The sequence below is a fragment of the Pseudonaja textilis genome, chromosome 16, assembly GCF_049901715.1.
Source record: "Pseudonaja textilis isolate UNSWEBS1 chromosome 16, rPseTex1.2, whole genome shotgun sequence".
Classification (NCBI taxonomy): Eukaryota; Metazoa; Chordata; class Lepidosauria; order Squamata; family Elapidae; genus Pseudonaja; species Pseudonaja textilis.
Window position 1 is genome coordinate 3082931 of NC_142005.1, and position 26657 is coordinate 3109587.

The following is a 26657-nucleotide window of genomic DNA, read 5'->3' on the forward strand; positions in this document are numbered from 1 at the left end:
AGCTCCAGAGGGCCCTGGAGGAGACGGATTAGCCCCTTCCGTTGGGATTCAGGCCTGGATAGCGGGTGAAAATGGCACTGGGGGTTCTCTGGTGGGAGCAGGGGTGTGGCCATCCTCGACCTCTCGGGGGCTCTCAAGAGCACGGTACCCTTCTGGAGCGCCTTTGGGGGCTGGGAATGAGTTTGCTCCCTTCCTCCGAAGCCATTTCCAGCCGGTGCTGATCCAGAGCGAGAGGTCTGGTCCTTGGGCCCCTGCTTTGCGGTTCTCTCTGTGTAACCTCTAGATGCGACCTCTGGGGGACTCCGCCCGTCAACTGGGGTCGTCGGTATATTGGCCTGGCCTACAGCTCTGCCCGTGGAGAACTAAGCAATGCCACAATTGCCTGTCTGGCACCTAGAGGCTGTGAAGGTCTGTATTCAAGGCCTGCAACAGGTTCAAGCCCAGGCAAGAAGGGTATGGGCTGTCCAGCCAGTGTAGGGGAATTGGATAATTAGTTAGCAATTATGAGCTGTCCCCTTAAGGGAATCATGGTAAATGTAGTTAAGGTATCCTAGGAAATGTAGTCCATGTCACGTGACCACATCTGTAATCCCGATTGGTCACTCTTGGCTGAACTCATGGACTCGTGGTAACTGCTCTACTTCTACCGCTGTGAGATGGGAGGAAGGGGATAAGGAGATAACCATCTTTTTACCTGCAAGACAGATATGCAAAGGATTGGACATTAAGAAGAACTTTGTCACAAATGTGAGTTATGAGGATACCCGATGAACCAATAATAAAGACTTTGTATGAATGTTTTGTTGAGTTTATCTACCTGCATCTGTACAGAAGACAGAACAGGCTCTTTGGCTCTTGGGGAAGGAACCCAAATTTCCACATTTGTCACCTTTTGTGTGGGAGCTGCATTGTTTGCCAATTTGCTTCTGGGCGCCCTTCAAGGTGTCGATTTATCACCTTTGAAGCTCTTCATGACTTGGGGCTATAGGTCATTTGACAGACCCCGCCTCTCGGGATGTGTGGCAGTTCCTCTCTATTATGGAAGACCACCTGGTGATACCAAGAACAGGGGCCGCCTTTCCCTGGGGAACATCATCCCCCCAGAAGGAAGGAAGGCTGGTCCCGACCCGGTGGCTCTTCCGAAAAGCCCTGAAGACGTGGCTCTGTCTGGGGGCCCCAAGGTGATATGGAAACAATCCCCTTTAGTTGTTCGTTGTTGCCAGGGGCAGAGGAGGTGGGGTGGCCAGGGTGGGGTTTTTAAATTGTGACCTTTTTATTGCTGCATGTGCACTGTGGGCGAGTTGAGTGGCCGTGGGCCCGTAGTAAATTGGAAGCTTTCAGGCTTTGAAGGCTGAAAGGCACATTGATCACCTGAGAATATTTTATGGGAATGTTCCTGCAGTAACTCTTAAGACAGATGGCCATTCGGATAACTTCTGAAGCCCCCCGTTATATATCTGCAGCACCCAAGCTCAAGTTCCATTATACGAAGCAGAATTTGGCATCACCGATATTTTCCCCTTTTCTTTAATGGAGTCTGGTCCTCAGAGGCTTCCTGGACAAGACCCTACAATTTTCTTGCAAGGTTTTTCAAAAGTGCTTCGCCGTTGCCTCCTCCCCGAGGGCTGAGAGACTGGCCCAAGGTCATGTAACTGGCTCTGTGACTAAGGCAGGACTTGAACGCAGCATCTCCCATTTTCCAGCCTGATGTCTTCACCACAGCCTCAAACTGGCTCTCCCCATTCTGGAAGAGAAGGCTAAGGGGTCACAAGCCATGCCAAAAGTGGCTTCCCATCCCAGGATCGTCCAAAACAAATACAGATCTTCTCAGTTGACATTTTCCGAAAGGTCAGTCTCGAGTTGAGAAAAGTCAATAAATTGCTATCAAATTTCCTTGTTTATTTCATTGACAACACTGCACATTCAGCTGATCTGACTCAGCCATGCCAAGAACCACGATGAATGCAAAGGTTAAAGGAAGAACGGACACAAACCACTTTCAGTCTTATAAGTTAACATAAAGCATGTCAAGTGGAAGGAAGGCTGGCCTGGCGACTGAAAAGTGGCTGGGGGAAGAAATGTGATTGGCAGCTTTTAGATACACAAGATAGTACAGATAAGGCAAATTAATGGCTGTGTTTCTTACAGCAACATGAGTAGCACTCCATTTTCAAAAGAAATAAGGACTCTGTGGGCTTCAGGTTAAACATCATAGACACTTAGGGAAAAATGCATGTTACCTGTGGAAATACCGGCTATGCAAAGGCCAGCCTAATTCTAACCCTCTGTGGCTCAGGTTGGCATTGCAGCTGGGAAGCCCAAAGAGAGACGGCTATTCAGAAGGGCCCCCCCTTGCACACGAGGAAGCAGGCTCTCCCCGCTCTCCACTTTTCGAGGAGCAGTTTTTGTCCGAGTTTGGTCACGCAAAACCATCTATTGCTCACCAAGTACAGGGAGCAGGAGCAGCGTGGGGGGTGGGGGGGTGGGGGGGGGGCTACTTGAATGGCAGTGGGTGGGTTGCTTCTGGCCTTCTAGTTCCCTGCCCACCCCCCGAAAGCCCGGCTGGGGACGAATTCCATGTCCCAAGCCAGTGAACCTGGGTCCCTTGCAACAAGGTTCCTTGGGGTTTGGACTGGGGTTAGGGATATCTCCTCGGGGAAAGCTCGGATCCGAAAATGAAGCGGGTTTTCGATGTTTTCCACCCTGGGGAACATGAAAATGAGGTTCTTTTTGAAATCCGAGCTCTGCATCAAAAGTTGTGTATTCTGCATGAACTGAGTTCAATCCACCATTTTGAGATTAGGGTTAGGTATAGGGTTTGGGTTAGGGATATCTCCTCAGGGAAAGCTCGGATCCGAAAATGAAGCGGGTTCTCGATGTTTTCCACTTTGGAGAACATGAAAATGAAGTTCTGATTGGCTGGGAGGCTCCCGTGGGGCCACGCGGGGGCAACTCTGCACTGAGTCCCAGGCTTGGTGGAGCCTTTGCTGGATGATGATGCTTTGGGCAACTCCTATTATAGCTTTACCTGGAGTAGATCTTTGTTATGTAGAATACTCTGGCCCAGGTGTTAATGGCCCACCCATTAACAAATGTGGGGGCTGAGCTTCTGCTTCTGAGGTGAGTTTCTGCTTCTAAGTTTCTACTTCTCTTTTTAGGGAAATATTCTGCCTTTTTAATATTTCCTAGGATATTTCATTTTTCTAGGAGAGAAAAATTCCTATTCTATTCTATTCTATTCTATTCTATTCTATTCTATTCTATTCTATTCTATTCTATTCTATTCTATTCTATTCCTTCCAATATCTATTCTATCCCATTCCATCCTATTTTCTATTCTATTCTATTCTATTCTATTCTATTCTATTCTATTCTATTCTATTCTATTCTATTCTATTCTATTCTATTCTATTCTTATCTTCTGTTCTATTCTATTCCTTCCAATATCTATTCTATCCCATTCCATCCTATTTTCTATTCCATTCCACTCTATGTTCTGTTCTGTTCTGTTCTGTTCTGTTCTATTCTATTCTATTCTATTCCCTTCCAGTCGGAGTTTGCCCTTGCCCTTCGGGGAGAGGCCTGCAGTGTCCCCGGCGGCCAGCAGAGGGCAGCACGAGACCAGCCTTTCCTCGCCCTTCCTCCTTCCTCCCCCCACCCTCTCTGCACGGGTTTTCTCCCCGCCTTTCTGACGTGCTCTTGCAAGCCGGGGACGCGGGGACAAGATGAGTCCCCCGTAGCTTCGTCTTTTGCAGGTGAGGAACCGGGGAGAAGGGGCTCGAGGGGGGTTTCCTCTGGGGAGGGGGAAGGGTTGGAGCGGGGGGGGGCTCCTTTGGGAGGGAGGGATGCCAAATAGACTGGGGGGGGGCGGTCTTCCCCATGCAAAGGCTCTTTCCGTGCGAAGAAGCAAGACACGCGTCGAGAGAGAGGCGTCTGGACCCAGATGCGGGTCGCCCAAAAGCTTGACTGCGGGGGCGGGCGGGTGGGAGAGCAGGGGAGCAGTTTGGATGCCCTTTCTTTGCTTTCCTTACTGGGTTCCTTCCAGCTTTCCGAAGAAAAGGAATCTCTGCCTTAGTGGCCAGGAAAAGAGTTCCTCTGGGCATGGGCAGAGTGCATCCCTTTCCTTGTTCCATTACTGTTGGAAGCAAGGGGAAAGGGGATGGGGCTTAAACGGAACCCCCTGAGACCCAGAGAAGCCCCCACAAGCTACAACAACAACAACAACAACACACACACACACACACCCCTGATTTGCACCCAGTGGGTTGTGTAAATCCAGCCAACTGGGTCTTAGAATCAGCTCAGAAGGGACTCTGGAGGTCTTCTAGTCCAGCCACCCAGCTTGGGACAGGTAAAGTTCTCAACTAAGGATGGAGGCCAACATTTCTGTTGCTTAAGCGGGACAGTGAAGTCAATTTCCCCCCTCCCCCCATTTTGTGACTCACTGCCGTTCTTAAGTGAGTCACACGGTTGCTAAGTGAACGGGGCTTCCCCCGTCAACTTGGTTAATCAGAAGGGATCCCTCGTGACCCCTGGACACTGCATCCGTCATAAACGTGAGTCAGTGGCCGAGCGTCCAAATTTTGAATCGTGGTACTGCAGCGTGGTTGTAAGGGTGAAAAACGGTCTTAAGTCGTTTTTTTCCAGGGATGTTGTAACTTTGCTCCCTAAAGCAACGGTTGTTATGCTGTGAGCAACAAATACACACTCCTTGTTGCACACCCTTGTTGAGGACTGGTGGGTGGGTGAACTCCGTGCCAAAACTACCATTGCGTTTACCCCCAGAATAAACTGGGTTTAATGTTGCTTTTTGCTTCTGTTGTGGGCCAACCCCCAACACAGGTGCATTCAGCTGTCAGGTGCAGTGGGAAGGGGGGGACAGTTATTTGGGGGTGTCGGGGGGGGGCAGCTGGCTGGAGCCCCCACTTCGGTTGTTGAGTTGCGCACCAGAAACTGCCCTGCAAAAAAATCCTGAAGGGGAAAAAGGATCTTAAAAAGGATTTTATTACTCCACATCAGTTCCAATTCTGTAAAATTAGAAGTTAGAAGCTGAATCTGGTTTAGATTTAGTTCCCTTTTGGTTCCTTCCCCAGGGGGAATTTTGACTTAAATTGTAATTATTCCCATTTTACGGGTGGGTGAAGGAGCCGGCATATAAAACAGATTCTCACGTCAACTTAAAGGCTCTAAAAGAATTCCGTCTCAATTATATTAAACAAGGTCGTAAAAGGGGGATCCCAGGACTTTGGGACGTTGCAGTGGTCATAAGTATGAAACGAGCCAAGCATCTGATCACGTGACTGAGGATGTTGCAAATGTAATTGTGAAAAGCACTCATAAAATCACATTTTTCACTTTGCTTTGGTCACTGGACAAACAGTTGGTTTTAATCCTTAAATCAAGGATTTAATCTTATTTTTATTTTATTTTTTTTCCTCGTTTTCACAGCTTCTTAAAAACAAGGAAGCAAAGTGGGTGAAAAAGTGGAATAATCCTGGCTTCTCCTTTAAACCAGTTTTTAATTTCTTGCACTTTGGAGCCTTTTCATGTTATATTGCAGTTATTGAGTGGAATTCCTGCTTCTCCGGTTGCCATTGTTTGATTAATCATTTCTCAATTAATTAACATTCCTGGCAGGGCTGGGACAGGAAGCAGAGCTTTCAAAGAAATATATCACTTGGCGGAAAAAAATCTGGAGTTTGGCGCTACCTCTTGCAAACTAACAACAGCAGCTTAGGAAAGAGTTCATTTCTGCTTTTAAAATGTTCGTGAATTGCATAATTCTCTGCAAATGTTGGTCCAGGGTGGAAAAATCTGCCACTGGACTTCTGGTTTTTAAAAAATTAATATATATATATATATATATCTTCGTCTTTCCTCCGGCAACTTTAAAATGCAAGATTTTTGAAGTTCCTTAAATTCCAGGAACAAAGATAGATCAGATAAAATAAAGATTTGAAAGGGAAAAAATGTGTTTCTTGGCCTCTTTTTGCTGTGATTAAAAGAAATGTTAGAGAAAGGGTTTAACAGGTTAACAAGAGTTGGAAGGGACCTTGTAGGTCATCTAGTCCAACCTCCCGCCCAAGCAGGAGACCCTACATCATTTCTGACAGAGGGCACCCCAATTTTGAAAGCCTCCAGTGATTTAGAGAAGGGTTAGAGAAGAAGGCAGTGCAGGTAGTCCTCTATTTACAACCGTTTGTTGAGTGGCCATTCAAAGTTACAATGGCACTGAAAAAAGTGACTTATGACCATTTTTCACACTTATGACCATTGCAGCATCTGCATAAACATGTATTTATATTTGGATGCTTGGCAACCGACTCATATTTACGACGGTTGCAGTGTCCCAGGGGTCACATGATTGATCCCCTTTTGCGACCTTTGGACAAGTGAAGTCAACGGGGAAGCCCAATTCACTTAATGACCGTATTACTAACTGCAATGATTCACTTAACAACGGTGGCAAGAAAGGTGTTAAAACGGGGCAAAGCTCACTTGACACGCATCTCACTTGGCAACATACATTTTGGGCTTAATTGTGGTCATAAGTCTCAAGGAGTACCTGTAATGGGAAGTGAAACCTGTCTTTTAGAGTCTGTACATTTGGGTCCTCAACTTACGGCCACAACTGAGCCCAAAATCTCCACTGTTTAGCAAGACAGTCGCTAAGTGAGTTTTGGCCCTTGTGGCAACTTTTCTTGCCAGAGTTGTTATAAGTGAATCCCTGAACTTGTTTAACAACCATACGGTCATTAAGCGAATCTGGCTTCCCCATTGGCTTCACTTGTCAGGCAGTCGCAAAAAGGGATCAAGTGACACACACACCCTTTTCCCCCCCCCGGAACACTGCAACTGTTGTAAATACGAATTGGCTGCCAAGCTGGTCCAGATTTTGATCACGTAATCCTGGGGATGCTTGCAACGGCCGTAAGTGCGAACGACGATCGTAAGTCACTTCTTTCAGAGGTGCTGCAACTTCAAACGGGGTCACTAAACAAGCGGTTGTAAGTCAAAGGCTTCCTTTACCGCCTCTCTTTCTCAGAGGGGTAATCGTGGCTCCTAATTGATGGGTCTTTGTAGTGAAAGCATGGATGATTTTTTTTTAAAAAAGTACAATAAGTAAATAGGTCATAAATAGGTATAGGGTTGGACTAGAAGACCTCCAAGGTCCCTTCCAGCTCATTCTGTTAAATCTACACAATGTCTGTGGAGATTCTCAATCATCCAGGTCATCGTGGTCCCAAAGGTGCTTTTTTCAAGAGGCAACCGGACTTTCTTTGTTTTTCCTTTGAAGAGGTTTCGCTTCTCATCCCAGAAGCTTCATCAGCTCTGAACCAGGTGGTGGGGAAGGGAAGGATTGATACTCCTTGCAGACCGCTGGTCCTTTGCATCCTTGGAGAGGGGGTCACTGAGGTCACCTGGGGGTTTGTCTGTGTTCTCAGGGTCCAAGTAACCTCAGTGACTCTCTGAAACAGGGGTGGCTAACCTTTAGGGGCTCCCGTGCCAATAATCGCCTGCGCGCTTGCCTGCTCCTGCTCGCCTGCCATCGCCCAGAAGGCAATGCGCACTGGCCCCCCATGTCTCCTGCGCATGCACGCACAACCCGTGCAACTCATGAGACCTGCGCTTCGGCACATGCGTGCACGGTCAGTGCTGCATGCTTCTACACATGCGCATGCAATCCCCCACACGCGCCACATGCTTCTATGCATGCACGAGTGTGTTCTGCGCACCGCCGCACCCCTGCCCTTGCACACCAGGCACCCGACGATCAGCTTTCAGGCGGGTGGCACGCGTGCATGTGCAGTGGACCTTTTCTGGGCGAGTGCTCGCGTGCCGGCACTAATGGCTCTGCAGGCCACTTCCGGAACGCGTGCCATAGGTTCGCCACCACAGCTCTCCAAGGATGCAAATGACCAGCCGATCTGCAAGGAGTATCAATCCTTCCCTTCCCCACCATCCGGTTCAGAGCTGAAGAAGCTTCTGGGATGAGAAGCGAAACCTCTTCAAAGGAAAAACAAAGAAAGTCCGGTTGCCTCTTGAAAAGAAAAAAAGCACCTTTGGGTTAAATCTGCTAACGCTTTTGTGCCTTGTTTGGGTTTCCCTGTGTAGACAACTCTGTTGGAATCTGAACCTGGAGCATCCGGGGGCCGTTGCACGAATCCCCTGGCCTGAGATCCGGGGACGCATCCTTCGGAGTCCTCATGGAATGGATCCCAGCCTCCTCGGGATCTTTCATTCACCCGATGGAGCCCGAGAGGTGGGAAGCGGCGGAGCCTCCGTCGGAGCCGGCGAGGGCAGCCAAGGAAGGGGCCGAGCTGCGCTGTGGGGCCTTTTCCAGCAACGGCTTGCAGATATGCCAGGGGTCCCCACCCTGCCCGCTGAGCCAGATGACCTCTGGGGTGCTCCCAGCTCCAGCTCCCTCCCACCTAAGCCAAGCCCCAGGGATGCCTTCCGACCGGTCCATCTCAGCTTCATCCACCTGTTCATCTTTGGCCAGTTCGTCCCAGGAGTCGGATGACGTCTTTAGCGACATCGAAGGAAGGTCGGTCACGACAAAGAAACGGGTGCTGAGGAAGGTGAGATGTGTGTGTGTGTGTGTGTGTGTGCGTGCGCACGGAGGGCCAGAGCTGGTGTGAAGGGGGGGGGTTGTCTTTCTTTAAAAGCAGGGGGATTCAACCTTGACAACTTTTAAGGCTTGTGGGCTTCAACTTTCGGAGTTCTCCAGCCAGTTCTGCTGAGTTTGTGTCAGGATTCCAGCGATTGCCCTAATTAAATCATATGGGCCTTGAGCCAAACATCATTATTAGGAGCAACATGCTGGCACGACCTGCATGAAGCCTGACTCTGAGATACGTAATTTACAATCCTCTATGACCCCATTTCCCCCCCACGCCCCCCCCCATCATAATTCAGATTCTCCGACAAAACACGTTCATAGGCTGAATGTCATCAACCACGTTCTCCAATAAAGGATTTTCGGGCCAAAATACCCCGTTGCCTCAGTTACAATCTTGGTGAGATAAGCTTGGAATGTGCTTCTGAGTTCACTCGCCATCTGCGCCTTCAGGTTCCCCCCCCCCGTCTTTCTTACGGAAATTTGGAAACAGGCAGAGGGATCTTTCACAAGTTGACAGTTGCTCGTCGGAAGCTCGGAAAAGGGGGGTCGTTTTATGACCTTGCTCGCCACCGTTGTTAAGTGAATCACTGCAGTTACTCTATGAGTCAAAGGGTTTTTAAGTGAACCTGCTTTTTCCCCATGGACTGTTCTTGTCGCCAAGGGGGATCACGTGACCTCGGGGACACGGCAACCGTCATAAATACAAGTCAGTTGCCAAGTGTCTGAATTTTGATCGTGGTGCATGGAGTTGCTGTGTTGTAAGTGTGAAAATCGGTCACAAGTCTGGTTTTTCTAGTGCTGTTGTGACTTTGAATGGTCACTAAACAAACTGTTGCAAGTCGAGGATACGTGCAAGGGATTCATTGACGCAGATAAGCCTATCTTTTCACTTCCGTTCCCCTCCTGAAGGACGGAAGTTAAGGAAAACTGGGCTAAATCTGCAAAGGAGGCGCTTTGAAATCCGGCCAAGGCCTCATGAAGGTTTAAAGCCAAGTTTGTTTGTTTGTTTGGCTGTTTGCATTTTAAGCTTGAAAGCTCTTGCTTGGTGTTTGCCAAAGTAAAAAAAAAAGAAAAGAAGTTTGCATTAGAACATCATATTAGAAAACAGGATGTGGATTTACGTCCACATAAACAGCATTTCTGCACCCTGGCGGCTTGAAGATGGGTGGATTCAGGGGTTGGATTCAGCCGGTTCGGGCCAGTTTGAGCAAACCAGTTGTTAAATTTACATCTGGTTCGCCAAACTGGTAGTTGAACCGACCAGCTGGCCCCACCCCTCCCCTCCCCTCCCCTCCCCTCCCCGGAGTCTCCACACGGACCGTTTTGGATCCAAATAAGTGCAGGGTTCGCGTGGAGGTTCTGGGAGGGCAAAAAAATGGGCCAGACTGGAAGTTCCGGAAGTCCAAAAAGGGCTTGTTTCCGGCTTCCGGAAAGCCTCTGAAGGTGGACCACGCCCACCATGGCCACGCCCACCCAGCAACCAGGCAGCCAACCGGTTGCTGAGATTTCTGAATCCCACTCCTGGGTGGACTTCAACTCCCAGAATTCCCTAGCCATTGCTGGCTGAGGAATTCTGGGGGTTGAAGTCCGCCCCTCTTCAAGGGTTGAGAAACATTGTTTAGTTAGGGAAACTTAAATTCCTCTTTTTGAAAAAAATCCAACATTGGATTCCCTTAGCAATTCCCGTGCGTTGCTCCCCACCCAAAATCCGGATTAAACAACCCCGAATTACATCAAAAGTCGTTTTTTCTATGGATAACTGACCACCACCACCACTCACAACAAAGATTTGGAGAAGAAAAAAATATTTCCAGTTAAGTTTTGAGTTTGCTTAGCCAACTTTTTTTTAGGAAGTCCAACTTTGACGGGTGGTGAAAAGGTCGAAGTTAAAATAGGAAGGAAGTGCGATGCTGGGATTCAGAGCTATTTGTTTGCAAAATAGCAGCCCTGGGTTTCTGCAAGATTAGCAAAAAAAGAAAAAAGTTTGACATTATCGGCCTGTGCAAAAATGAATAACTCAAATGAGCAGCGGACTGGACAGGTCCATTAGGGAGAGTTCTGGGAGGCTTAATGTGGGGGTGAGGTGGGGGTTGTTTGTCTCCAACCGTGGCCCCTTTAAGACTGGTGGACTTCAACTCCCAGAATGCTGGCTGAGGAACTCTGGGAGTTGAAGTCCACAAGTCTTAAAGGGGCCACGGTTGGAGACCCCTGCCCTGGGTAACAGCCACGTTAATTCTTTAAAATCCTACCATTGCCAAATTTCTAGACAGGCTGATAAATACCCTTTTGCATATTCAAGTAGTCTTTGTTGTTAAGTGAGGTTTGCCCCATTTTACGACTTTTCTTGCCACCGTTGTTCAGTGAATCACCACCACTGATAAGTGAGTCACCAGGCTTTGCTTATCAGAAGGGGATTATGTAATCTGGGACATGGCAACCGTCATAAATACGAGTCAGTTGCCAAGCCTCTGAATTTGGATCACGTGAGCATGGGGATTGCTGAAAAGGTTGTAAGTGTGTGGAAAATGGTTGTAAGTCCCTTTTTTCAGTGCTGTTGTAACATCGCTCACTAAACAAATCATTGTAAGTTGAGGAGGACTGCCTCTTTAATTAATTGGTATTAATCGTTGTCCCCTTCAATCAAACATTTGAACGTCCACATCAATCGTTTAAACCCCTCGTTCGTTTAAATGTCTTAAGCATCTGGTTGGAAGTTGAAAAGTCTCTTTCCTGACTAACCTCAACTATTAATTTTAGTAAAAGGCAGAAGCTTCTCAAACCCCCTCTTTAAAAAAAACAACAAAAAAAAAACCTTTGTGGTTTTTTTTTTCTTTTTTCAAAAAATACGTCTCTGCCTTTTTAATAACTTTTCAGCCTTCTAACTAAAAAGTTCTGGCTTTTTAATAACATTACTTGGTCAGAAACTGGGGTTACCTTGGATTGGTTGCCAACTAACCACTACGCGATGAAAAGAAGGCGTCTTTAGATAGCAAAAACTTTTTATTTATTTTACTAAGTGCTGCGTTATGATGAGTCAGATGGTTTTAACACGCTGCAAAAACCCTCCCAGTTGTCGGTTTTAAGATGACAGTGTAGAAAACTGAAATAAATAAATGAAGTGTATTCATTGTTGCTGTGTTTGATTCCCGTCCTTTGTGGAGTGAAAACCAGACAAGTTTTACATTTTTGACCCTGGACCCATCAGGCTGGCGGGGGAAGGGTGTGTGCGTGTTTCTGGATCTGGACTTGGTGGGTTCTGGATGTGAGGAAGGATTAACCGTTCTGCAGTTCCTAGAAGTTGCTTAGCAAAGTCAATTAATCGGAATAGACCTGGAAGGGACCTTGGAGGTCTTCTAGTCCAGCCCCCTGCTCTAACAGGAGGAAACCCGATATCATCTCAGACAAATGGCTGTCCGGTCTTTTCTTAAAAACCTCCAGTGATGAACTTCTGGTGGCCAGCTGTTCCACTGGTTCATTGTGCTCCCTGTGAGGAAGTTTCTCCTTAATTCCAGGTTGCTTCTCTCCTTGGTTGGTTGTTTCTTCTCCTGCCTTCTGGTGCTTTGGAGAATAATTTGACACCCCCCCCCCACCCCTTCTTTGGAGCAGCCCCTCAATTCCTGGGAGATGCCCCTGTGTCTCCCCTCTTCTTTCTTATCCCCAGACTGGCCAGACCCAAATCCTGCAGCCGTTCTTCCCGTCTTTTAGTCTCAGGGCCTTTCATCGTCTCAGTCACTCTTCTCTGCACGTCTTCCAAAGCTGGGTTGCCAAGCTGCCGCGTTGCCACAACAGAGCGAGACGAGAGCCGGCCCCGTCGTGCCTGGACCACGTGAGGAGCCCCACGGGACGGGCTCTGAGTGCAGGGCAGCCCGTGGTGCCAAAAGGACTCTGCATGCTTGCGGTCGAGGGGGAGTTCCTGGGCTGCTGCAGAGCTGTAGTTGCCAGGTGTGGCTGTGCCCGCTGCCTGTTTTCGGGGTGGGTGGGGGGGGGAGGCTTGTCGGCATCGCTAGCGTGACGGAGTTGCTGAAGAGAAGCTGCCCCTCCCGGCTGGCTGTGCAGGAGGAGGAGGAGGCTGAGATTTCCTGCCTGGGGGTGACACACCTCAGTTCCTCCTCTGTTGGGGAAGCCGGGCAGGCCCCGACAATTGTGCCTGGTGTTTGGCTGTTTTGCACACGTTTTTGCACATCCTTGCAACTGTAATGCGGCAAAACCCAGATTGCAAATGTTTAGGAACGCCATTCTTTGCACGAGCAGTTTCTTGTTTTCTTTGCATTTAGGGCCATAGTTTTTCTTCTCCTTATGTGTTGTTATTAGTTGCAAAGTTGTGTCCGACCCATCACAACCCCCCATGGACAACGTTTCTCCAGGCCTTCCTGTCCTCCACCATCTTCTGGAGTCCTTCTCTGCCGTCCCCTTCTTCTTCTTCTTCTTCTTTTGCCTTCTTCGGCTCTTCTCCAGGGAGTCCTTCTTCCTTCTCATGAGATGGCCAAAGTCTTTGAGTTTACCCTCCAGGATCCGGCCTTCTAAAGAGCAATCAGTCAATCTCCTCTAGGACTGACCGCTTGGATGGCCTTGCAGTCCAAGGGACTCGCAGGGGTCTCCTCCTCCAGCCCCAGAGTTCAAAGGCCTCCCTTCTTTGGCGCTCAGCCTTCCTTAGCGTCCAACTTTCCCAGCCATACATTGCAACTGGGGAAACCAAAGCCTTGACTCTACGCCCTTTTGTTGGCCTTTAGAGTAGACCCCCCCTCTTCTTTGGGGCAGCCCCTCAATTACTGGAATAGTGCAATTAGTTACGTGCAATCTCAATTAATGACCGCCATCATAACATCAGCCACAGTCGTATGGGCGATCCACTTAAAACTGGCTAGACTTACCACCAGAATTACGGGCTAAGTTATGGTCATAAGTCAAAGACTTCCTGTATGTTCTTGGTAGCTTGAAAAATGAGTGAATTGTCCAAGAAATCATGTCTTGTGTTCTTTTGATGTGTTGAGCTCAAATATTTGTTGTCACGCCCGGCCAGTTGGATTGTGGGAAAACTATCCATGGATATATCTGTGTTTGAGGCCTCCCCACCAGGGTTTCTGGTTTTATCACACACACACACACACACACACACACACACACACACACACACACACTGACTTTCCACATTTTTCAACCACCCATTTTCTGGCTTTCCTCTAGACAAAATCCTGGAAGACCTTTTTCACCATGGTCCACTGGTCCTTGCGACGACGCAGCTCCTGGGTGCAGTTGGCCGGACACGAAGGTATGAATTGCACAAGAATCTGTGGGGTGGCCGGGGGGAAGGTGTGGGGAGGGGGATCAGGAGCCAAGCCCCAATCTGAGACTGAACAGGCCAGCGAGTTAGTGTTTCTCGACTGTGGCAACTTTAAGAAGGGTGGACTACAGTTCCCAGAATCCCCCAGCCAGCAACCTTTAAGATGGGTGGACTACAATTCCCAGAATTCCCCAGTCATCATGCTTGAAGATGGGTGGACTACAACTCCCAGAATCCTCCAGCCAGAACCTTTAAGATGGGAGGACTACAACTCCCAGAATTCCCCAGTCAGCACACTTGAAGATGGGTGGACTACAACTCCCAGAATTCCCCAATCAGCACACTTGAAGATGGGTGGACTACAACTCCCAGAATCCTCCAGCCAGAACCTTTAAGATGGGTAGACTACAACTCCCAGAGTTCCCCAGTCAGCATGCTTTAAGATGGGTGGACTACAACTCCCAGAATCCTCCAGCCACATTGGGAGTGGAGTCCACCGGTTTTCCTTCCTTCTCCTCGCAGGCAACTTCAAGCCCAGCGAAGGGGGCCAAATCCTGAAGAAGTTCAGCGCCGTGGAGGCGGCGTGTCTGTCGGAGCTGATGACCGACGTCCTGCGCCCTTTTGTGCCCACCTACCATGGGGTGGCAGAAGTGGGTGGCGAACGCTACATCCAGATGGACGACCTTCTCCGCGGGCTCCAGCGCCCCAGCATCATGGATTGCAAGATGGGCACCAGGTCTGAGCGGCCTTCCTCGCAGGGCGGGCGGGGTGCGGGTGGGAGAATGGGATCGGGGGCCCCTTTCATTGAGGGATCCCCCTTCCAAACCTTCCTGGATCCAAAGGATCCCTCCAGACGGATCAGAGGAGAGAGCGGGGAGCCCTCGGCTGCACAGGGGAGGGAGGAAGAAAACGACCGCCGACCTTTTCCTTATCGCGTGCCAAAGTGTGCGCGTGCGCATGCAGCATCCCTAATGCAATGTGCACGTGCCCCCCTCCCATTTGCCCCACCCCACGGTGGATGTGCACGTGACCCCACCTTGCTGCCACACGCATCGGCACACACACACACACACACACACACACCCCGCGCCCCGTTTTGGGCCTAGTAGGCCTCCCTGCAGCCTTCTGGGAGCAAAGATGGTGCGGCTCCTCCGTGCCCCATTTTTGCTCCCAGGAGGCTGCAGGGAGGCCTACTAGGCCCAAAACGGGAGCATGTGGGAGCCTCCCGGTCCCCCTGTGCTGCCCCTAACCCCCCATCGGCACGTGTCTCACGCATGCAGCCTGCCCCGCGCCTGTGCATGGCAGAGACCGCTGGCTGGCGGGAGGCGCACGCAGGTGTGCAGCGGAGCTGAGCTGGGGTGATGGCTCTCATGTGTGCCTCCTGTGGCACGCATGCCGTACGTTCGCCATCACGGTCCTAACTTACCCGGCTGTTAAAAGAGACAGAGGGAGATTCCTCCTTTCAGACCTGCAGGGTTTTATCTAGAACATACTCAAGCGTGGTCATAAGTCGAGGACAACCTGTCTTCGTGAGTGAATGGGAGAGAGAGTCCCCACTTACCAAGGCGTCTTTCCCTTTCCTCCCGGTTGGCCAGAACGTACCTGGAGGAGGAAGCGGGCAAGGGTCAGCCCCGCGCAGCCCCCCGGCGAGACCTCTACCAGAAAATGGTGAAGATTGACCCCTGGGCCCCCACCCCGGAGGAGCACAGCCAAGGAGCCGTCACTAAGCCCCGTTACATGCAGTGGAGGGAGAGCAGCAGCTCCAGCACCTCTCTGGGCTTCCGGATCGAGGGGGTTACGGTGAGTGGCCGAAGAAGGGCCCCGTGTGTGTGTGTGTGTGTGTGTGTGTGTGTGTGTGTGTGTGCATCTTGTGTGTGTGTGTATGCTGGAGAAGCAGGTCTTCTGTCAACAGGGCAGGCTACACGCTTTCCAAACTCTCTCAATTGAGCTGTGGTGACACAGTGGTTAGAATGCTGAAGTGCACCCTGACTCTGCCGACTGCTAGCAGTTCGATCCTGACTGGCTCAAGGCTGACTGTCCTTCCGAGGTGAGTAAAGTAAGGATCCAGATTGTTCGGGGGGGAAATACGCTGACTGTGTAAGCCGCTTATAGAGGGCTGGAACGTGCCATGAAGCGGGATATAAGTCTATTGCTATTCTATTCTGCTTTTATTTTATCTTCTGATTTTCTGTTCTATTCTGCATTCTATTCTATTTTCTGTTCTAATTCTATTTCCTATCTATTGTCCATTCTATTTTATCCTATTCAGTATTCTATTAGATTTCATTCCATTCTACTCTATTTTATCCTATTCTGCATTCTATTCTATTTTCTGTTCTATTTTCTATTCTGTGCTGTACTGTGCCGTGTCATTCTATTTTCTATTTTGGTTGGCTCAGCCTTGCGTCCTTCCCAGATCAGTAAAATGAGGACCCAGATTGTCGGGGGCAACAGGCTGATTCTGTAAACCACTTAGGGTGGTAAAGCAAGGTGAAGCGGTATATAAGTCTTAAGTGCTATTACTATTCCTATTCTAACCACGGTGGCACAGTGGTTAAAATACAGAATCGCAGACTAACTCTGCCCTCTGCCAGCAGTTCGATCCTGACCATCTCAAGATTGACTATTTTCCTTCCTTCGCTCCCTCCCAGTGGTTAGATTGCAGGCTAACTCTGCCCACTGCTAGGGGTTCGATTCTGATCGGCTCCGGCTTGACTTAGCCTTCCCTCCTTCCGAAGTTTGTTAAAATGGGGAGCCAGATTGTTGGGAGCAACAGGCTGACTCTGTAAACGGCTTAGAGAGGGCTGGGAATTTATTGTGAAGCGGTATATAAATCTCAGTGCTGTTGCTATTGCTCTCTCCTTTTCCCTCTTTGCAGATCGAGGGGGGAACCGTGCAACGGGATTTCAAGCAGACACGGAGCCAGGATCAAATTATAGAGATCTTTTTGCAGTTTGTGAAGAATCGCGTGGATGTGTTGGTGAGCCGTTGACCGAGGAAAGTGGGCAGCTGGAAAGTGGGACCACGTTTCTGATCAGTGGCTGAGCTAAAATGTCCTGAGGCGGATTTGATTTTGGGTTTTTGGGGGAGGGGTCCATGGTGGTCCCTGAGCTTGGTTGTTTCCTTGCAGATGTTTCATTACCCAACTAGGGAACATCATCAGTGTCAGAAGGGAGTAGGGTTCACTCCCTGTTTACATATAAGTGTTGGTGGGAGTGTCCTTGCTCGTTCCTGGTTTAGCTTGTTTGTCTAAGTTGGACTAGATGACCTCCAAGGTCCCTTCGAACTCTCTTAATCCATTAATTCTCCTTGATTTGCAGAAAATCTACTTGGCCCGCCTGGAGAATTTATGCCAAGCCTTGGAAGAGTCCAACTTCTTCAAGAGGCACGAGGTGATTTGCTGGGGACCCCCTCGCCCCCCCCCCAAAGGAGGAAAGCCGAGCGCTTCTCAGCTCTCCAAGGGGGCGTGAGACCGAACTGACCTATCCCACTACCCCAATTGTGGAAAATAATCTGGGGGACCCGCTTCCCCCTACCCTTATTGTGGGTACCCAGGTTTGGACTGGAAGGTGTTGAGAAAAAGCAGGAAATTGAGCTCCCGGTTAAGAATCCGGGTTAGCATCTGGAGCAATTTTAAGGGGAATATTTTATCCCGATGAGTTTTTAACTCCCATAATTCCAAGCGCTTTGCTCAGGGGGATTGTGGGACTTGCAGTTCCGGTAGGCCCAGGATGGAAGAGGGACAGCTTAAAGCACCAGGCAACTGCAACAGGTTTTTTTTGTATTTTACTCGTAAGGAAACCTCCTCTAACCCAAGGGCTGCATTCACACAAAACACTGGGTCTGTGCGAGATCCTTGTATTTGCATGGATCTTTCAAGCTTGTTTAATTTGGGCCCTGGGTGGCCTTTAGTGCCTTGTGTCTCCGTGTTTCGTGACTCCGTTTAGAGTTTGGCACGTTGTATAATCCAGGTCGGTGGATTATGCAACCAATGGGCTGCGACCACTGGTGGTGCGTGAGAAAATTTTGGTGATCCGCAGAGAAATGTCACCCCTAAAGCAATTAACCCTGGCTGCGCGAGAACACAAGGCTGCGCTGCCCACATGGCCCGTGGGAACACAAGGATTGCATCGCTTGCATTGCACACAACACGAGGTAGTGAGGGGAGGGGGGAAAGGGCGGAGGGGGGGAACCTGCCCCACTCGCCCCACGCGCCTGGCCTGGCCACGGGGCTGCTTCTTTCCGCTTCTTTCTTCTTCTGCTTTTGGCTGCACGCAAGGAAAGCAGCCAAAGTCTGTCTTTCTCTCCCCCAAATTCCGCCAGAAATGAGTCTTTGGGATCCTGCAGGGCCTCCTGCTCCAAGAGGCTGCGCCGGCAAAGACTCGTTTCTAGCGGAGTTTGGGGGAGAGAAAGAAAGATTCCTGCTGCTTCTGCTGCTTTCCTTGCATGAAGCCAAAAGTTTCTCTCTCTCCCCCTGAGAACGGAGCTGGAGACGGTATCCTGCGATCCTAAATAAAGAATGATCGATCAGTAGGAAAACGGGGTGGGGAATTTTCCTGTAGACTTTTGGGGGGATTTTCCCAGGGTCTCTGGTCCGCGGGATTTAAAATGATGAGTTTGGTGGTCCCTGAGGTCCAAAAGATTGGAGACCCCCGATCCAGGTTTATATTCAATTAATCAGATATAAGAAAGTTGTGGGAACGCAGCCAGTCAAACTTATTTCTAACGGGGCACGTATAAACCTAATTTGCAAAACAAGAGGAGTCTAGTTCCTTTGTGGCAGGGACTTCCTCAAAAGGCGACTTTTAAGAAGCCTGGACTTCAACTCCCAGGATTTCCCAGCTTGCAGTATTTGAAAAACGCTCGGTTAGAAGGGGCGGGCAGCTATGGCAGCCTTACGGCCTGTGGACTTCAATTCCTGCTGAGTAAAATACAAAAAAAACCAAAACAAAAACCTCCTGCCTGTGCTTTAAGCTGCCCCACTTCCATCCTGGGCCTGCCGGAACTGCAAGTCCCACAATCCCCCTGAGCAAAGTGCTTGGAATTACGGGAGTTGAAAACTCATCGGGATAAAATATTCCCCTTAAAATTGCTCCAGGGAATTCTGGGAATTGAAGCCCACAAAATTGCCATAGTTTCCCGGGGTTTAGAGGAACGCTAGAAAGCAGCAGGGTGTTTTTTGGGGGGGGGTTTGCATCCGGCAGGGTGAAAGAACTTTGTGCATGCTCAGGGGCAGCTCCACCCTGCTGCTTTAAAGCAAGCAGCCCATCCACGTAGAAGTGGCGAGTCTCCAAACAGGAGCATTTAAACAGGGGGAGGGGGGGGGAATGCAGGGCAAATAGGCCTTTTCTGCGTGAAGTATTTAACAGTTGGCCTTCCCCAAAAATGGGCTCGTTTTTTTTTTCCTGGCTGGATGGCATTTCAAGAGTTGTTTGACTTTCTTTCCTTCCCCTTGGTCCTCTCTCTCCTTCCCTTTTCTCTCTCCCTCCTCTCTCTCTCTCTCTCTCTCTCTCTTTTCCTTCCACCTTCCTCTATTCCTTTTTCCCAATCCTTCCATCTGCCATCTTTCTTCTTTTCCAACCTTCCTTCCTTTTTTGTCTTTCTTTTCTTCCTTCCTTCCTTCCTCCCATCCATCTTCCTTCCTTCCTTCCTCCCTTTGGCAACTTCTCCTTTCCCTCTCTCCCATCCATCCATCCATCCTTCTTCCCCTCCTTTTCCTAACTTTTCCTTCCTTCCTTCCCCCCATCCCTTTTTTCCAATCCTTCCAATTTGCCATCTTTCTTCTTTTCCAACGTTTCTTCCTTCCTTCTTTTTCCTTTCCTTCATTTTTCTTTTCTTCCTTCCTCCCTTCTGCAACCTATCTATCTCCCCTTTCTTTCCCCCATCCATCCACCCATCTCCCTTCCACCCTTCTTCCCCTTTTCCTTCCTTCCCTCCATCCCTTTTTTCCAATCCTTCCTTCCTTCTGCCATTTTTCTTCTTTTCCAACCTTCCTTCTTTCCCTTTCTTTCTTTCCTTCCTTCTTTCTTTCTTTCCTTCTTTTCTTTCCTTCCTTCCTCCATCCCTCCTCCCATCCATCTTCCTTCCTTTCCTCCCTTTTGCAACCCATTTCTCCTTTCCCTCTCTCCCATCCATCCATCCATCTCCCTTCCATTCTTCTTCCCCTCCCCTCCTTTTTCTAACTTTTCCTTCCTTCCATCCTTCCTTTCCTTCCTTCTTCCCTCCCTCCCTCCTTCCTCCTTTTACCCCGCCCCCTTGCTCCCTCCCTCCCAGGTGATCGGGAGTTCCCTGCTCTTCCTCCACGACCAGAAAGGCCACGCCAGCATCTGGATGATCGACTTTGGCAAGACTCTCCCAGCACCAGCCCACTCCAACCTTCGCCACGACGTGGCTTGGACCCCCGGGAGCCACGAAGACGGCTACCTGATCGGCCTGCAGCACCTGACCCACACCATCCGGGCGACTCTGGCCAGAGCTGAGCAGAGCCAGGAGCCTCTCCTGGGCCCCTCCTGAGCCTGCGGCCCTGGCACACAGCCGAGAGTGGTGGAAAAGAGACCCGGCCTCCCCCCCACTGGGCGGGTGACATCCCCGGGCGAGGGCAGCCGTGCTGCTTGGGGAGGGGGCAGCTGGGAGCCTCCTGGGAAGAGCTGCTTTGCCAGAACGGTGGAGGGAGCCGGGACCCCCTTGCAACATCCCAGATCTTGCCGAAAAGCTGCGACCTGCCAGCTGTTGGGATTGCAACCGCACCAGAAACAAACAACACAAGGATTTTGTGGCTAAGGGATGTAATTTCCTCTCCAGCCTTCCAGTTCCTTTTCCTGCTTACCTCCCCACCACCAATGGCTCTCCAAAGGGGTCTCTCATTTCCCGAGGCCATTTTCAAGCCCCTCCGTGGTGGGGCTGACCTCCCTCCCCCCTTGGAAAAGCAGCGACAGCGAGGAGGGGCTCGGAATCCCAAACGGAAAGAAGAATCGTGGCAAAGTTGCTCACACGGGATCGAAGGCCGGACTTTCACAGGAAGGGGAGAGTCATAACCGGGGATCGCCCGGAGTTTATCCGCCGTGAACCGAACCGCCGTTTTACTCTGGCTGCCCCAAATTTGCAGTTTTCGTGCAACCTGCCGGAGCGAAAGCTGGCTGCGAGGCCCGGACTTTGGCAAGGCTGGGTCATCTGCAAGTCAGGGTGTCACACATGTACACACCTGCTGTACAAGTCGGAAACTTGTAACTTTGCAAAGATGCAACCTCCTCTTGGGATGTTGGCTTGAGATGAATTAAAAGCCAGGCGGGGGGGGGGGCTTTTTTCAGTTCTTATTTGGAAGAAATTCTACTTTCTTTGTAATATCAAAGGAAATTTGTTTAGGCCAGGGGTTTTCCAAGCTGGGTAGACTGGGTGACACTTGTAGACTTCAACCTGGTGGCTGAGGCATTCTGGGAACTGAAATCCTGGCTGAGGCATTCTGGGAGTTGAAGGTCTGGCTGGGGAGTTCTGGGGGTTGAAGGTCTGGCTGGGGAGTTCTGGGAGTTGAAGGTCTGGCTGGGGAGTTCTGGGGGTTGAAGTCCACCCGTCTTAAAGTTGGCCCTGACTTAGGCGATCAAATCTGCTTTTTTCCCTCCCTTCCAAGCTCAGCTCACTGCTCCGGCTTCAAATTCCACAGCACAATGTGCTGTGGAATTTATTCTCTGCAAGGCAACCCCACACAAATGGGGCAGCCGCTGCAGAAACCCCACTCTGGCCACAGGCAAATCTGCCTCTCCCCCCACCCCCCAAAAAAACCACCTTGCAGGCCCAGCCTCCAAGTTCAAGCCTTATCATGGAAGTAGCTGTTGACAAAACCCAAGTTTCTAGTCCTCATGGGGGGGGGGAAAAATTCAGGGAAAAGCTTGGCAAAGCCCTAGGCGGCAGTGGGCACTGGATTTTGATTTTGGCTTCCCTCTGCAAGGGGAGGGGGCGAGCAGGGACAGGGTGGCTCCCCCCCGCTTCCCCATGGCTCAGTCTGGGGCCAGTTGGCTAAAGGGACTGGTTTTTTTTCCCTCAGTTCTGCAGCTTTGCCAGCCTCCAGTGTGGGGTTGCCAGAGAGATGGAGGGGGCGTGGGAGGCAGGCAGGCATCCAGGAGAGGAAAACAAACAGGGGGGGGGGGGCAGGCTAAGCAGCCCTGGGAGAAAGGAGAGCCTTTGTTGCCTTCGAGCGACGGCGGCGGCCATTTGCAAATCCAAAGCCCGCGGGGCCGCTTTCTGCAGAGCCGGGGGAGGGGGTCTGGAGGGCCAGGGACGGGAGTGGGTGGGTGGGCGGCAGAGACGGACCAGGGAAGCGGCTCCCCCCCCGCGCCTCCAGAGGGTTCAGAGGGGGCCGGGCTCGGGCCAGGGCGGCCAGGCCCGCCTGCAAACCTTGACCGGGGGGTGGTAGGGGTGTGTGTGAGCTTTGAATGCAGTGGGGTCAGGATAACAGAGTTGGAAGGGGCCTTGGAGGTCTTCTAGTCCAGCCCCCCCCCCCGCCCAAACTCATGAGTTGTAGGGCTGCAAAAGGACCCTGGAGGTCTTCTAGCCCACCCCCCCACCCAAGTGCCCAAAATCAGAGGAGGATAAGCGTTGCGAGGGAGTTTGGGGGACTTCTGGAGAGAAGCTCCACCGTTGAACCGTCACTTTCAGGAAATGCCTCCTCAAGGTCCAGCTGGCTTCTCCCCGGCATCAGTTTCCCTCCGCTGCTTCTTGTCCTGCCTTCTGGGGCTTTGGGGGCGCAGGTTGGAGAACACCCCCCGCCCCGCCCCTTCTTTATAGGAGCCCCTCCAATATTCTAAGGCTGCTCCCAAGTCTCCCCTGGAGTAGGGAGGGAAGCTACTCCTGCAACTGTGCAGGCAAGGAAGCAGCAGCAGCTGCTGCAAAGCTGCACCCCGGAGCGCTCGCGTGGGCTGAGCAGGGAGGAGCCGCTTGCGGGGCTGTTGCTGCTGCGACGCTTACAGGAAAGGGGCCGAGTCCTCTCACGGGGGGTGGGGAGGGGGGGGGGGCGCAGGCTGGGAATCTCAGCTCCTGCAATCCGGAAACCAGAAGTTTCCTCCTCGGGTGGCGCCGGCTGCCCCCTGCTGGCCGCTCTCGGCTCTGCCCTCTGCCCGTCTGTCAAATTTTAAAAGTCAATATGGCCCCCGAGCCAAAAAGTTTGCCCACTCCTGATGTAGGGTCTGCTTGGTCCGGGGGCTGGACTAGAGGACCTACAAGGTCCCTTCCAACGCCATTAATCTGTTAAAACATCATGTGAATACTAATATATGTAATCCCCAAGTTATGACCACAATTGAGCGCAAGATATCTGCTGCTAAGTGAGACATTTGTTAATTGAGCTTTGCCCCATTTTACGACTTTTCTTGCCGCAGTTGCTAAGTGAATCGTCACTTTTGTTAAATTAAGAACCTGGTTAAGTGAATCTGGTTTCCCCATTGACTTTTTTTTAACATATATTTTTTTAAACAGATTAACAGAGCTGGAAGGGATCTTGTAGGTCATCTAGTCCAACCCACCACCCAAGCAAGAGACCTACACCATTTCTGACAGATGGCAGTCCAGTCTCCTCTTGAAAGCTTCCAGGGATGGAGCTCCCACCACTTCCGAAGGCAAATTCTGTCCTTTGCCTGTCAAAAGGTCATAAAAGGGTCATAAACGTGACCCTCGGAGACTGCGACTGTCATAAATATGAACCAGTTGTCAAGCGTCTGAATTTTGATCAGGTGACCAGGAGGCGGTTGCAACGGTTCTTAAGTGTGGAAAATGATCACATGTCGTATTTTTCAGTGCCACTGAAACTTTGAACTAGGGAATCTGAAAACTTGGCAAGTTTAAAACTTGTGGACTTCCACTCCCAGAATTCCTCCTCCTCCAGTCATGTTAGCTCAGGAATTCTGGGAGTTGAAGTCCACAAGTTTTAAACTTGCCAAGTTTGAAGACCCTTGTGATAGATGATAGATAGATGATAGATAGATAAGTAGGTAGGTAGGTAGGTAGATGGATAGATAGATGATAGCTAGATAGGTAATTAGGTAGGTAGGTACAGAGAGAGAGATGATCAATAGATAGGTGATAGATCAGGAGCCTTTAAACTTGACAGCTTTAAGCCTTGCGGACTTCAACTCCCAGAATTCCTCCTCCTCCAATCATGTTAGCCCAGGAATTCTGGGAGTTGAAGTCCGCAAGGCTTAAACTTGCCAAGTTTGAAGACCCCTGCTTTGAATGATCAGTAAATGAATGGTTGTAAGCAAAGGACTCTACCTGGACCACTTTATAGCACAGGTGGAATACCCTATCAGTTCTGGTCACAATACAAATCGAAAGATCTACTAAACAGGAATTTGGGCTTGATCTAACCCATCATAGATCGGATTTAAGCAAAGCTAGGATTAAAGAAACTCATTTTGTTTTTTAAGAAAAAAACCTTGATTGGATACATCACACATTTGGCCTCAAAACAATAAACCATCTTTTTGCCTCAACATTCTGAGCTGGATCGCAGGATATGCCAAAGCAGGAGAGAATTCCCAGAAAGTCCCCCCCAAAAAACACCCCCCCCCCAAATAGTCAAAATGCCATTCGGGCAACCGCAGGACAGCCGGCTCAACTCTTTCGAACTCAGCTCCTTTGCAAAACAAAAAACAAAAACCCACGTCTGTTTGAATCCCAGCGATGGCAGCCCAGCGCGGCCCCCGCCTGGTTTGGAAACTCTGTCCGGGGGCTCCTCTTCCTGCCACGCGGGCTGCAGAGGAACCGGGTGAAGGCAAATGCCACGGCCGTAATATCTGGGTTTTCCGGGCTGGCCCCAATCCAAAGAGCCCACCTGCCCGCAATTAAGCCAGGATCTGACCAGGATCCAAGCAAGCGAGAGCATGAAAACGAGTCACATCCTATTTAATCTCAAAGTTATTTTTCTCTCCCCTCCTCCTCTTCCTCCCCCCCCAAGTGCTTTTGTGTGGGGGTGGGTGGGGGGGGAGAAAACACAGTTGCAGACCATGCATCAAAGGAAGGGGGGGAGGGAGACCCCCCCAAAAGTACAGAAAGAAGGGCGAGGCGGGAGGAGATGGCCGCTGACCTCTCACAAACTGTGCAGGATGTGCAGGTGTTGAGGCCATATTGGACCCCACCCCCCTTTCCTCACAGGTCTGGCCAACTCCTCCGTGGCTGTGCAAATGACCCTGCGGGCCTGGGTCCGTGGTTTGGATCCATGGGGGGAGGAACCCCCCTGCTAATCCTGGGTCTCTTCCAAGCGCCATTTGAGAGATTCTTCCTTCAGGGCATCAGGTTTGATCTGGTTGCGCATACCGCCCAGGAGGTTGGAGGTGGCCTCGGAGGCCACGATCAGTGGCTTGACCACGGTGGGAGGGATCTGCCGCAGGACGCCGCCCACAGCCCCCGTGATGCCCTTCTGCTCGTGCCCACGAGCGGCCACGTCGCAGATGGTCTGGGCCGTGTCTAGGACGCCCTAAAGAGGGGGAGGAGACAGGAAAGAGGAGTTGGAGGCAGGGTGTCATGTCCCTGTTGGAGTCTAAATCCAAGGAGGAAGCCGAGGGGCTGACAGGGAGTGGGAGTGGGGCTCTCTTGGCTGTGGAGGGAACTGGGGAAGGGCAAAGTCCGGCTGGGCAGAGCAGGGGAGAGGTAGAACAAGGGAGAGGGGTTCAGAGGAAGACCCAGGCCCACCCTCTCTTCATCCTAGGGCACGCAGGGAGAAATGGAGAAGGGAGCAACATGATACGTGGCTTATGGGGGAGGAAAGGGCCTTGATTCCCTCCATTAGCCACACTTGGGAATGAGAGTCTAAAAGAGATGCATGCTGAGAGCGGCGTCTGCTAGGAACAAACGTGAGTTTACTTTGCTCATCTCCGTTCGTGACATCCTCCCAACCATGTTGAATTACTGCCCTTCATGTCTGGAATTCTTGCTCCTGCCCTGCCGGACTAATTGCCTCATTTTGCCTTGATTGAACCTAGTTACAGTTTGTGCTGACCATGTTTTGGACTTGATTTTTTTGCAGCCAAAGGCTGTTCCTGGGAGAGTTTTTCTCAACCTGGAGTTGAAGTCCAGAAGCTGGCTGAGGAATTCTGGGAGTTGAAGTCCACAAGTCTTAAAATGGCCAAGTCTGGGCACCCCAGACGGTCTCCGGGAATCAAACGGGATTGAATAAAAGTTGGGGGAGGGGGGAATAGGAAGAAGATGTCAGACCACCCCCACTAGCCAAAAATGGGGCTAAATCTCTCCCCCCAACCCTCGTCTGCAACCCCAGGGAGGATTACCTCACGCATGGTGTCGTAGGCCTTGGCTACCCCCTCGCGTAGATCTGCCGGCTGATGGCCCCGCCGTAGTTTACGGGCGTACTTCCTGTCCGGCAAAGAGCGAGATGGCGGAGCCGTGGGGGACAGGATGTCATAGACGGTCTCGGCCGTGGCCTGGATGGGGGAAAGGAGAGAGAGGGGGAAAGGTCGGCCATCTACAGGGAAGGGAGGGCGGAGTTTCCCACGGGGAACGGACATGTCTAGGTCAGGGGTGGGCAGCCGTGGCGACGGTATAACCTGCGGACTTCAATTCCCAGAATTCCTGTGCTTCAATTCCTGTGAATTGGAAGTCTACAGGTGGTGCAGTTGCATTCTGGGAGTTGAAGTCCACAGGTGGTAGGTGCCTGGCTGAGGAATTCTGGGAATTGAAGTCTATAGGTGGCACAGTTGCCTGGCTCAGGAATTCTGACAGCTGAAGTCCGCAGGTGATACAGTCGCCACAGCT

General features: G+C 50.7%; 2 protein-coding genes across 2 annotated transcripts in view; one reads left to right on the top strand and one right to left on the bottom strand.

Annotated features, from left to right (window-relative positions):
* Positions 1–3673: 3673 nt before the first annotated feature.
* On the top strand, positions 3674–21213 carry LOC113447480 (inositol-trisphosphate 3-kinase B-like). The gene is made up of 8 exons (XM_026717701.2): positions 3674–3755; positions 8116–8582; positions 13808–13892; positions 14427–14640; positions 15500–15704; positions 16783–16884; positions 17225–17296; positions 20178–21213. The coding sequence occupies exons 2-8, from the start codon at positions 8208–8210 to the stop codon at positions 20415–20417; spliced, it is 1293 nt and encodes a 430-aa protein (XP_026573486.2). The 5' UTR covers positions 3674–3755; positions 8116–8207; the 3' UTR covers positions 20418–21213.
* Positions 21214–24302: 3089 nt separating this feature from the next.
* ATG2A (autophagy related 2A) overlaps positions 24303–26657 on the bottom strand; it is a 61370-nt gene continuing 59015 nt past the window's right edge. Inside the window, exons 41-42 of the mRNA XM_087913823.1 lie at positions 26174–26326; positions 24303–25365 (exon numbers count right to left, since the gene is read on the bottom strand). Coding sequence (XP_087769949.1) covers positions 25129–25365; positions 26174–26326 — 390 coding nt within the window. The 3' untranslated portion in view covers positions 24303–25128. The remainder of the gene's footprint in view (positions 25366–26173; positions 26327–26657) is intronic.